Source organism: Triplophysa dalaica, chromosome 11 (assembly GCF_015846415.1).
Source record: "Triplophysa dalaica isolate WHDGS20190420 chromosome 11, ASM1584641v1, whole genome shotgun sequence".
NCBI lineage: Eukaryota > Metazoa > Chordata > Actinopteri > Cypriniformes > Nemacheilidae > Triplophysa > Triplophysa dalaica.
In genome coordinates, this window is record NC_079552.1 from 621,689 (window position 1) to 634,103 (window position 12,415).

At 39.3% G+C, this 12,415-nt stretch overlaps 1 protein-coding gene across 9 annotated transcripts in view; it reads left to right on the forward strand.

Moving 5' to 3' along the window:
* LOC130432230 (cilia- and flagella-associated protein 46) overlaps positions 1–6,558 on the forward strand; it is a 41,481-nt gene extending 34,923 nt beyond the window's left edge. For 7 of the 9 annotated variants that reach the window (XM_056761518.1, XM_056761519.1, XM_056761522.1 and 4 more), the window contains 8 exons: positions 3,230–3,290; positions 3,400–3,441; positions 3,968–4,073; positions 4,145–4,257; positions 5,338–5,413; positions 5,831–5,970; positions 6,105–6,203; positions 6,313–6,558. In XM_056761518.1, coding sequence (XP_056617496.1) covers positions 3,230–3,290; positions 3,400–3,441; positions 3,968–4,073; positions 4,145–4,257; positions 5,338–5,413; positions 5,831–5,970; positions 6,105–6,203; positions 6,313–6,434 — 759 coding nt within the window. In that variant the 3' untranslated portion in view covers positions 6,435–6,558. Of the gene's footprint in view, positions 1–3,229; positions 3,291–3,399; positions 3,442–3,967; positions 4,074–4,144; positions 4,258–5,337; positions 5,414–5,830; positions 5,971–6,104; positions 6,204–6,312 lie in introns of those variants that run through there. The other 2 variants (XR_008908444.1, XR_008908445.1) reach the window with 2 other exon arrangements.
* Positions 6,559–12,415: the final 5,857 nt, after the last annotated feature.

The window sequence follows — 12,415 nt, forward strand, 5'->3', positions numbered from 1 at the left end:
TAGTCTGGCTGGGGTTTGGGGTTGACTTGGGTATGTTTGGGGTTGTAGAGTTAGTTGTGAGATCAGTTGGATGAAGGGGTTTCTCTCTGGGCTCAGCTCTTGATGACTTAAGGCTTTGTGATGGAGTGTGTCTGTGTCGCTGTTCTTAAGGTGTGTGTAGAATTTTAAAGCTCTTTTTTGTATTTTAATGATTAGAGGATACAGTCCTAATTCTGCTCTGCAGGCGTTGTTTGGAGTTTTTCTCTGTACCCGTAGAATGTTTTTACACATTTCTGTTTGCAGAATCTCTATTGGGTGTTTGTCCCATCTGCTGAACTCTTGGTTGGCGAGAGGACCCCAAACCTCACTTCCATACAGCGCGATTGGTTCTATAATTGATTGTATTATTTTCAACCAGATTACGGTTGGGATGTCAATTTTGATATTCTTTTTTATGGCGTAAAAGGCTCTTCGTGCCTTGTCTCTCAGGTCGTTCACAGCCTTGTTTAAGTTTCCGGTGTTACTAATGTTTATACCAAGATATGTGTAGTTCTTGGTGTGTTCTAGGGGCACGTTGTTTAGTTTGAAACGCTGATGTTGATTTTGGCTACTGGGCTTTTTTTGGAATATCATGACTCGAGTCTTCTTAAGGTTAACCGATAGGGCCCATGTTTGGCAGAAAGTGTGCAGGGTGTCCAGATGTTGCTGTAGACCTTCTTTTGTGGGTGACAGCAGCACCAGATCGTCTGCAAACAGGAGGCATTTCACTTCGGTGTCTTGTAAGGTCGGGCCGGGTGCTGGTGACTGTTCTAGAGCTCCAGCTAATTCATTCATGTAAATGTTAAATAGTGTAGGACTTAGACTACAGCCCTGTCTCACTCCACGACTCTGGGAGAGAAAGTCTGTGTGCTTGTTGCCAATTTTAACTGCAAATGTGTTATTGGTGTACATTGATTTGATGATGTCGTAGGTTTTTCCTCCGATGCCGCACTCACTCACTCACTCTCTCTGTCTCTCTCTCTCTGTCTCTCTCACTCACTCACTCACTCTCTCACTCACTCACTCACTCTCTCTCTCTCTCTCTCTCTCTCTCTCTCTCTCTCTCTCTCTCTCTCTCTGTCTCTGTCTCTGTCTCTCTCTCACTCACTCACTCACTCACTCACTCACTCACTCACTCTCTCTGTCTCTCTCACTCTGTCTCTCTCACTCACTCACTCTCTCTCTCTCACTCACTCTCTCTTTCTCTCTCTCTCTCACTCTCTCTCTCTCTCTCTCTGTGTCTCTCTCACTCACTCACTCACTCACTCTCTCTCTCTCTCTCTCTCTCTATATATCTCTCTCTCTCTCACTCACTCTCTCTCAAGATTCAAGATTCAAGATTCAAAGGAGCTTTATTGGCATGATAAAAGAAAATGTACATTGCCAAAGCACAAGATTAAATATAAACATGCAGAAATCTCTGTCTCTCTCTCTCTCTCCCTCTCTCTCTCTCTCTCTCTGTCTCTGTCTCTCTGTCTCTCTCTCTCTCTCTCTCTCTCTCTCTCACTCACTCTCTCTCAAGATTCAAGATTCAAAGGAGCTTTATTGGCATGATAAAAGAAAATGTACATTGCCAAAGCACAAGATTAAATATAAACATGCAGAAATACAGATTAAGATCAAAAATAAGACAGAATAAAATTAAAAGTCTATAAGTAAAAATCTATATATATATACATCTCAATATAAACAGAAAAAGAGTTTTAATTAAAGTTCTCAATGAGGGTGATAGTGTCAGTTTGTGTGTGTTGTCCTGTCAGTGTTGTGTTGTGTTGTGCTGGTTGTTCTTTGGTCGTGGCAGGACTTGACATATCTTGCAGCAGGTTTGAGCTTCTTGACTTTTCTCCCAGTATGTATGAGATCTTGTCCTTTTGTTGAAACTGGTCAAAGTCTTTGTGTAAGTTTGTAAACTGGGGGAAGAATGTTTCTCTGATGTGTGTGTAGTTGGGACAGGAGAGGAGAAAGTGCAGCTCTGTTTCCGCTTGATTGTGTGTGCAGTGTGGACACAGTCGCTCTTCTCTCGGTGTCCATGTGTGTCTGTGTCTGCCCGTCTCTACAGTGAGCTGGTGATCACTGAGTCTGTACATGCTCAACACTTTTCTTAGTTTAGGGTCTGATACGCTTGTGAGCTATTCTGACACTTTATATTCTCTCTTTAGTGACAGATAGCATTCCACTTTACTTTGCTGAGCTGTTGCTTCTGTCCAGTGTTTCAGATATTTCTCTTTTTGTCTTTTCATCATTTGGTTTAGTCTGGCTGGGGTTTGGGGTTGACTTGGGCATGTTTGGGGTTGTAGAGTTAGTTGTGAGATCAGTTGGATGAAGGGGTTTCTCTCTGGGCTCAGCTCTTGATGACTTAAGGCTTTGTGATGGAGTGTGTCTGTGTCGCTGTTCTTAAGGTGTGTGTAGAATTTTAAAGCTCTTTTTTGTATTTTAATGATTAGAGGATACAGTCCTAATTCTGCTCTGCAGGTGTTGTTTGGAGTTTTTCTCTGTACCCGTAGAATGTTTTGACACATTTCTGTTTGCAGAATCTCTATTGGGTGTTTGTCCCATCTGGTGAAGTCTTGGTGGGCGAGAGGACCCCAAACCTCACTTCCATACAGCGCCATTGGTTCTATAATTGATTGTATTATTTTCAACCAGATTACGGTTGGGATGTCAATTTTGATATTCTTTTTGATGGCATAAAAGGCTCTTCGTGCCTTGTCTCTCAGGTCATTCACAGCCTTGTTTAAGTTTCCGGTGTTACTAATGTCTCTCTCTCTCTCTCTCTGTCTCTGTCTCTCTCTCTCTCACTCACTCACTCACTCACTCACTCACCACACTCTCTCTCTCTCTATATATATATATCTCTCTCTCACTCACTCTCTCTCTCTCTCTCTCTCTCTCTGTCTCTCACTCACTCACAAACTCACTCTTTCTCTCACTCACCTTATTACCTCTCTGTCTCTCACTCACTCACTCTATCTATCTATCAGTCTCTCTCTCTGTCTGTCTTTCTCTCTCTCGCTCTTTCTCTCTGTCTCACTCTCTCTGTGTCTCTCTCTCTGTCTCTTTCTCTCTCTCTCTCTCTCTCTCTCTCTCTCTCTGTGTCTCTCTCTCTGTCTATTTGTCTCTCTCTCAATGAGGTGTTTGTGTTTTCTCCAGTGACCTGCCCATCATTCAAGCTCTCTCTTAACTAAAGTCACCTTTATCAATTTCTCTGCAGGTGCCCGTCAATCGAGTCCTGCCCCCCCACACCATCCCTGTGGACACGCACCGCTTCAAATGTATCCCATCACCTCAATGCGTCTTCACATAAGCTGCTCTTTATAATGCAGTTGTTTGTAATAGTTTGTCTTTCTGTTGGAGAAATGTTTTCTTAACACAAACTTTAAGATGTAGTTACTGCCCAGCTGGAAGATGATGGAAAACAGACGGGTGAGTTTGACTTCATCATCAAACTGATTTCATAACCTGTTTACTTTGTGTTAGGTCACATATCTGAGGTAAACAGGGTACTGAGACTCAAACTCGGGACCTTCAGGTTACAAATCTCTGACCTTTAAGCCCCAACTGCCTGTAATGTATGTGTTCATATTGAAACATGAATGCAGTAAATAAGAATCGGCTGAAGGCTGGAAGACACTAGTGCAGATTTGATCACGTAGTGTGTGATGCCCTGTTTTCTCTGCAAACTTTTAAAGTGTCTGCAAGTGTGTGATGTCTAGTTTTTAATGTTAATATGTATTGTCAGCTGGATATTTTTGAAGAGGCTCTGGAAGTGCCATTAAAAATGTTTTCTATACATCTTGATATAAATCAGTTTTAGTTCAAGGAATCTTCAAGCCATAAAATCACAATAAGAACAGAACAAACTGAATTGTGGAGCTAATTGAGGAATTCCTTCTGCGAGACTTTTACTGACACATAACGTCTGGTCTGATGATTGAATTCTTCTGCACAGAGACGATGAGCCCGACAGAGAACATGAGAGCCATCCTCAACTCATACACACCTCACTTTACATCTCTGTGGAACGGTTTCATATGTGACCCCGATCACACACCCAGGTCAGAGGTCATGAAGAGCCGTGGATGAGATTTTCAGAATGTTCGATGTTTAAATGTTGTTGGTCTGTCAGTCTTACAGATCTGGAGAAGCTGTTGAGTTCCTGCGGTGCTTTCATCTACTGTGGGACAGAAAACATCTTCTCTTGTGTTCCGGCACACCGACTGACCGCTCTCAACATGTCCGGTAATAAAACTCTTTCTCACTCACCTCCACATTCACACACACTGTCGTGATTGATTTTAAAGCCATCATCGACTCATCATACAGTATGATAACAAGAGCGCTCGCAGCGTGACATCTAAAGTCTGGTTAGAGATGTTAAACAGTCTTTCATGTGGCTGAAATACTCGTCTGGTCCTGACTTCAGATCCATGTGATTTATTGATCTCGGCCGTCAGAAATTATTCTTATGGAAAATTAAACAAAGCTGTGAGTGTTTTCTCACGCAAATGAAACTAAAGTGTTGCCTGATCTTTGATTCATCAGAAACACACCAGAGAAGAGTTTATGCTCATGTGATGATGATGTCATGAGGGTTTCGTGTTTTCTCTTTCAATTTTGACGTTTAGTCTCAAGGGTTCATAAAAACATGTATTTGTTGATATACAGAATATTCAGCTCATCACGACAGGTCAGGTGTTATCCAGCTCAATGCAGCAGATGATTGACATCAGAGTCAAGTCATTAACTGAGAGATCACAAGAACAAATATCAGAAAAATAAAGAGAAAACAAGCTGATATCTGTTCAAATAATGCAGAGGAAAAACATGTTGTACATGTGTACACTGACGTCTCAAAGCAACTTGACTCATCATTTGGGTCGAGTACCACCCCAAGAAACATATTTCAGATTTTATTGGACATTTTGTCACGGAACGGAATGACTGAACCCAAGCGCAGGCAGTTGAAGGGTTAACAAAAGACTGTATTCACAATATGAAACCAAAAACCCTTTATGTGGAAAAAGTATGAGGACTAAAATAAGAACTTTAACCACAAGTTAGATATGACACATGTCATTGTGTCGTCTCTCTGAACTCATGAAAGGTCAGTCTGCTCTTATGAGGAGAGTTCCTATTCAGAGCGTTCAGTAAATAAACAGAGATTCATTAAAATAAGACATTTTCCACTGTTGTTATGAAGTCACATGGTTTTTAGAATTCAAAGAAAACGGGAAGTTCATCATGTCAGCTCAACACATCTCTTTATACAATCATAATGCTGGTGATTTTCATTCTTCCGTGTTTTTTTCTTCCCCGCAGGCTGTCAGATGGTTTTTCTCTTTGATTGTGGACAGAACAGAGCCGTTGTGCTGCATCCGTCCACACAGGACACCAGGTGAACAAAACACAAACTCTTGTGTCTTCTCTACAGTCACTTCAGTGCTCTCATTTTCATTCACTTCTTCTTGATTGTTGGATGAAAGGGACTGTTCATCCCAAAATTAAAATGCTCTCATCATTTATTCTCATCATGTGTTTGTACATCTATGTGAGTCTTTCTTCAGTAGAACAAAAGAAGATATTTTGAGAAATGTCTGGTTTTGTGTTCATACAATGGAGATCACTGGAGTTCAGTGTTGTTTGAGGATTAACGTTCTTCAAAATATCTTCTGTTGTGTTCCGAAGAAGAAAGAAACTCATTCAGGTCTGACGTGAGGATGAATAAATGATGAATGAAGTCTCATGTAAAGTTGTTCTTTTTTAAACGTGTGCAGATAAAAGGTTGCATCACGTGTGTTTGTGTGTTGTGCAGTGACTCTGTGAGGTCCGGGTTTGAAGGTTCTGTTGGGTCAGCGTCTCTCTTCACTCTCATTGGTTGTCGTTCTGTTCTGCTCAATCAGTGGAGCTGCAGCGCTGCAGTCAACCTGCAAAACATGCGCTCGCTTCTGGACAGTGAGTCCATCACACACTTTCATATTCATCTCTGAACATTTAAAACATGTTAAAACACACACTGTCGTTTAATATGTCCACTCTTAAACACTTAACAAACAAGATGAAGTGATTCAGTGATGTTTCTGGTGCAGATCTTCTCAGAAAAGGTTTGACATCTGCTCAGGCTGTTCATGTTTTGAGATCATGTAGAGAAAGGCAAGATGTCACTGGAAAGCCGTCCAGTCTGACAGGTGTGTGTGTTCATTTATTTGGTTTGTGTTGTGTGTGCAGTGTTTGGTATTTGTTTATGCAGTGTAATAAAGCTGAATAATAGAAATGTTTGTCTTTGTTTTATCACAGCAAGGGAGATTACAGCCGATGTCTCGTCTGAAGACTGTGATTTCACCCAGAAACGTGAAGCTCTGAGCACTTCCACTTCAAACTTCATTATTTATGGACTTCCCAATTTAATGGTTTCATAAATCTGACATCTGCAGAGTTGATCAATGTAGACCTTTTTAATCGTATTGTAAAGAATGTAATACTCAATGACCTTTAGCTAAGATTACAGAAATAAAACTCAAGAAAGTTTCTGCTATTTCTTCATCATCTCTGTGCTTTAATGTCTCGGTCGATTTGAAAAGCTCAACTAAGAAACTGTGAAAGAGTCTGACAGTGTTGATTCTTCTCAGGTTCAGTACAGACTGTAACACAATATCACATCAGAACTACCACCAATAAATTAGGGATAATCCACAGCTAGTCGTGTGTTAAAGGGTTTTAATGCACGACGTGGATGCAAAGAACCACCCGACATGAAGCAGAGGCTGGTTGCCTCTTCGAAGTGCATTAAAATCCTTTAACGCACGGCTAGCTGTGGATTATCCCGCTTATACCGTGGTCATTTGCCAAGTTAAAGCTTTTATTGATGTTTACAGTGAAATTTTAAATCAAACTGGTGAAAATGACAGTGATTTTGTCAGTTAAATGTCAAATGTAATCAAAGTTACTGGAACTACTTCTGCGTTAAAGGCTTTTAAAGATCACCTTCCAGCCAATCAGAAAACAGTTTTAAAAAAGATCATGGTATAATCACATTTAAATATTGTGTGTGTGTGTTAATGCAACACTAATGGAACTGAACTGAGACCAGATCAAGTGACAACGGATTCAACTTCAGGTTAAAATCTAATGAATTCAAGCAGTTAAATCTTCTAGGTTTATGAAAAATTAATTTCGTATTTCAACGCAATAATCCTGCAGAGCAGACGTTCATTATTTTTGATCGACTGTTAATCACAGACTTTAATACTTACTCATGATTTACACCATTCTGCTTCTGGTGGGTGGAATAATGTTTTCATATGTGAATATATTAATTCATAAGAAAGCTGCTTAAAGGTTTGTAAACAAGCTTTTAAACGCAACATGAGGACACAGAGAAGATGAAGAACGTGACATTGGAGGTCAGTAATTCCTCTTTATTGGAGTTTATCAATGATGTCATTACACACTTCAGTGTTGACCATGTGTGTATTTAAGCATGCTCCTACTGAACATATCTCATGAAATCAAATGTGTTTCTGTTAATAATGAGATCTGAGCGGTGTAGAATAATCACATATTTGTAGATGAAACAAAATTTTATTGTTGCTCAGATCTGTCACGTGTATTTACACAACAATGGCATGGGACGGGCCATTATTTTAAATAGTTTCTCTGGATTTGCAAATTCTTGGGAACATTTGGGATAATGGCAGTACACAACTGCATGAAATATATCACACTGTGCAAGTGATTTTTGGATATTTCTTAACACAATTCTTCCATATTGTGGCTTTAAGACCTAAGGTAAGAAACTTTCTGTAAGATGCCCCCAGGTTCCCTGCTGGAGACCCAATGCTGTGTCACTCTGAGCTCCTCTGAGACATCCAGACTGTAAGAAGAGGAAAGACGAAGCTCTCACGGACACAAACTGAAAGAGCGAACCACCTCACGCCATCCACATGAATCTCAATATAATCACACGCATGTATGATGACTAATTGATCAATCAGGAGAACCAACGGCGGCAATCACAACCCGTGACTAAAGACTTATATTGTGAATGATGTCATTAGAAATGTTGGATTGAGAAACTGGTCCAATAATGAAGGAACTTGAAACACACGGATCATTTTGACTCAGTTGTGCGTCAGTGTTTTAAGAATCACAGGTGGTCTGTTAGTGAAAGAACAAAACCTTGTCATGATTGTGGTACTTGACAATCAAGCTGGTATTGATAATGATGATGGTATGCACATGCACTTCAGATATTTTAAAGTAGAAAATGGAAGGTCTCCTGACACGCACTGTGAAAGGCCTCTGTATTACATATGTTATTTTTGTTTCAACCAATAATCTGTTACCTGTCATTCCTTCATTCTCAGGTCATGTCAAACCAGTATGAGTTTCTATCTTCTTCAGAATACACCAGAAGATATTTTGAAGAATGTTGATACTCAAACAACACTGAACCGCATTGACTTCCATTGTATAAACACAAAACAACTGAGACATTTCTCAAAATATCTTCCATTGTGTTCCACTGAAGAAAGACTCACACACAGGATTATTCAGAATATATGATGAGAGAGTTTGATCTCTTTAATCCACAGACTGAAAGTGTTTACAGGACAGAATCACGTGACATCATCTGTGAGATTTTCAATCTTTTTAAGTGCTTCAGACTGATCTTCTGCTCTTTCAGTAAATCACATTATAAAATTCAATTAAAGGGAGAGCCTGAAAGTTCCCTTAAAGAACAGGAACACCAACAGAAAAATTAAACTCTTACCATTATTATCCCTTGTGTTGTTTTTAAAAGAACAAACTTTCTTTAATCTAACACAAAAGGAAAAAAGTTGTAGTCGTCATCATGATTGTCTGTTTTTCATGCTTTTATACATCGTTTTAAAGTAAAACATTTATTTATTTATTGTATTACATAATTTATTGTTTAGCTCTCGTTTCAAATATTAATTGTGTAAAATCCATCATTTTAATTAGTTAAATCAAATCAGAATCTCTCTCTCTCTTTGTTTGTCTATGAAGTAATAATATTGTGAGTTAAAGTTGTGGTTAAAGAAAACCTCTCTGTCTCTTTCTCAAACACTCTCTCTGCTGGTGACCTGCTGGAGACACATGCAGATGTCTCACTGTGACTGGTGTACTGTAATCAAAGTATGCTTTGCTGCTGCACACACTACACTACACTGTGTACTTAACATCAAATAACTGTTTACATGACAATGAGGCAGTAAATGTTGTCTCTTATTCCAGGTCATGTAAGAACTCACTGAAGTTCATCACTCATATCAGACTAAAGCATGAAAAGCGTCTGCTCGGCCGGTGAGAGACAGAATGAAGATGAGATGACAGACTGTAAAGAGCTCTCGGGCCGGTGGAACAGCTTCATCTGTAAATCAGTTACATGTGACGAACATCCACATCACAAACATCTGCTGAATCTCGTGTCCTTCATGATGACAGACATCTAAGGTTTGGTAAGTGTAGGCACACATGAACGTCAAACAACTGTCTGAACGAAGTGATCATGGCACATTTGAAAACAAACTGCATAAGTGCAATAAAACCGGTCTCACAGAGCCTATACAAATCTAAGATTTGTTTTGTTTTTTGGATAGAAAGAGAAGAAGAGTGTTTTCAGACGATTCTTAAAGATGGATACAGAATATGCATGAATATCTTAATATTGGACTGAACACACTGCTGGGTTAAAAATGACCCAATGCTATTTATTTATAAAATTACCCCCCAGTGTCTTCTGGCCAATATTGACCCAGCATGGGTCTTTTAGACTTTATAGAGTGAAGGAAAGAAAATAATGATACAGATCAGAAGTAATGTTGAAATGAAGCTTGTTTTGGGACCATTCCAGCTTTTGCATTGTGATGTTCTGTGTTTTCATGATGATAAAGCACATCAAGTCCCCACAATGTACAAAACCCAAATGTTTGTGCGTGCGTGCGTGCGTGCGTATGTGTGTGTTGAATCATTCCATGACAGTAAGATATGATTCTGTGTCCTCTGAGCTTCTGGAAAGCCGGATGGATTGTGTTTTCATGAAAGTAAATGTTTTGTTGCATTTTAGATGTGCAAAAATTCTTGTTGTAGATAGACAGAAAAATCTCATTTCACCTGCAGAAACATAAGACAGATCTGCTTCTGCACTTCATGTTTGGACTAGTAAACACACGTATTGTCATTGTAATGACTTTCATACTGTATTAACACTATATTCTATCACCTAACACTTTCTTTACTGTTACATTTTTAGATACGCAGAATTTAATTAGTTTAATAATCAATTTACATTGTGAACACACTTTCACAGCTAAATGCTCTCTCAGGAGAAAGAACACACTTGTGCAATGAATGTATTCAAACAACCCATTAAAAACTAAACATCAAACTCTGACAGTCATCAGCATCTTCACGCTGCGCTTCCGAAGATTTACAGTAAATGTTACTGCACAAATGAAGGACACTTAAATCTCTCGATTGTCTCAACTGGATTTATAGATGAAGAATAACATCCGTCTGCTCCTGTTAGTGAATACTGATGATGTTTTTATTCCTGCGGTGTCAGTTTGACACGCGTCTGGGCCATTTGGAGGGCAGATCTTGAATGTGGGCTGTTAATCTGTTGGGTGTCGTTGAGTTGAAGTGAGCAGGAACTGATGATGGATCAGATGTGAAACATCGAGGACACACATGTGACCATGCGGCAGGTAATTGCACCCGAGCTGCGTCTCCGGGGAACTGTGCCAGTGTCCACGGGTGGTACGCATCCATTTCTTTACCTCATTTTATTTTATAATGTTCTTTTGTTTTGCCTGTCTGTAGTGTACATCTTCATGAGCAGATGCGCTTTATTTTAGTTAGATGTGGAGAACTTCTGAAAAATGAAACCACAACATGTCACGTCCAGTGGTGGGACAGAGGACCCAAGCGCAGACAGCGCGTCAGGGGTTAAACAAGACTTTTGATAAACAATGACAAAAAAAACCCTGCGAGAACAGGACATCAACTGACTACACTAGATTAAGTAGGACTAAATAAAACACTAGACATGACTACAACTAACTGAACTAGACTAGACTGAACTAGACTTGACTAGACTAGACTAGACTTACTTGGTTATACAAGACAAGGCTGTTGGGAAGGGTAACATCAAACAGCAAAATGATCCAGCACAAGAAAGAAGACACAGGGCATGAAATAAGGGATCAAATCAAGAGGGAACAGCTGTGGGGCATGAAATAATTAACAATCAATAATGAGGAAACGAGGGGGCGGGGACAAAGTCTAGACCGGAAAGAGCATATTAAGTCATGACAACAATAATATGTCTCTCGCCACACAAAACATGAGGCTCTGTCATGATTCTACCCCTAGATCAAGAGAAACACGACATAATGGGGCAGAATCATGACAAAAAAATTCACAGGGACAGTTCACCAAAAAATGAAAATTCTTTCATCATTTTCCACCCCCAGGTTCTTTCTAACCTGTATCATTTTCTTTGTTCTGGTGATAACAAAGGAAGATATTTAGAAGAAGGTTGGCCATTTTCAGTTCAGCAACATGATACAAAATTCCTATACATGTGTTGCTCTGTTGAACACAAAGTGAGATCATTTGAAGAATTTAAGAAAACAAACAGTTCTGGGGTGCCTTTGACTACTATTTAGTGTTCAAATTCTTCAAAATATCTTTTAGTGTGTTCATGAGAACAAAGTCATTTATACAGGAATGAAATGACACGAGGGCGAGTAACTGATGACAGAATTTTCCAATTTTCAATTTTGCTTTGAGTGTTTAGAACGTTGAAGATGCGATGAGACGACTGGAAGCTCTTTTCACTTCATATATTGTGTAAAGAATGAGATTTGTCATTATAAGAACCTAAATGACAGATAAAAATGATATTTATTCCATTAGTCTCATGTATGTGAGCTTTTCTTCAGTGAAAGTGAAGATATGTGTGGAGAATCTGGAGGAGAAGATCACAAATGAACTCGTCTGTGACATTCATGAAGACTACAGAGAAAAGAAATATGAATTTCACATGTTTTCCACATGTGTTTAACGTGTGCATAAAACATATGTTTAATGAGTGTTTTTGGAACATTTTGTTGTGAGACCCATAGGATAACATGTGATCACATGTGGAGACATACAGTATCACCACGTCGCACATGTCATCCCATGGGTTACACATGGGGTCACAACAAAATATTCCAAAAAACATACATTTCACACGTGATCAGGTGTTTTGGCACATTTCATGTGTCTTTTCTGTAAAAAAACGAAACACACTCAAATTCTCTCACACAAGCACACAATTAACTGTACCACTCTCTCTTGAACACATACACAGATTATGTGTTGTTTCAAA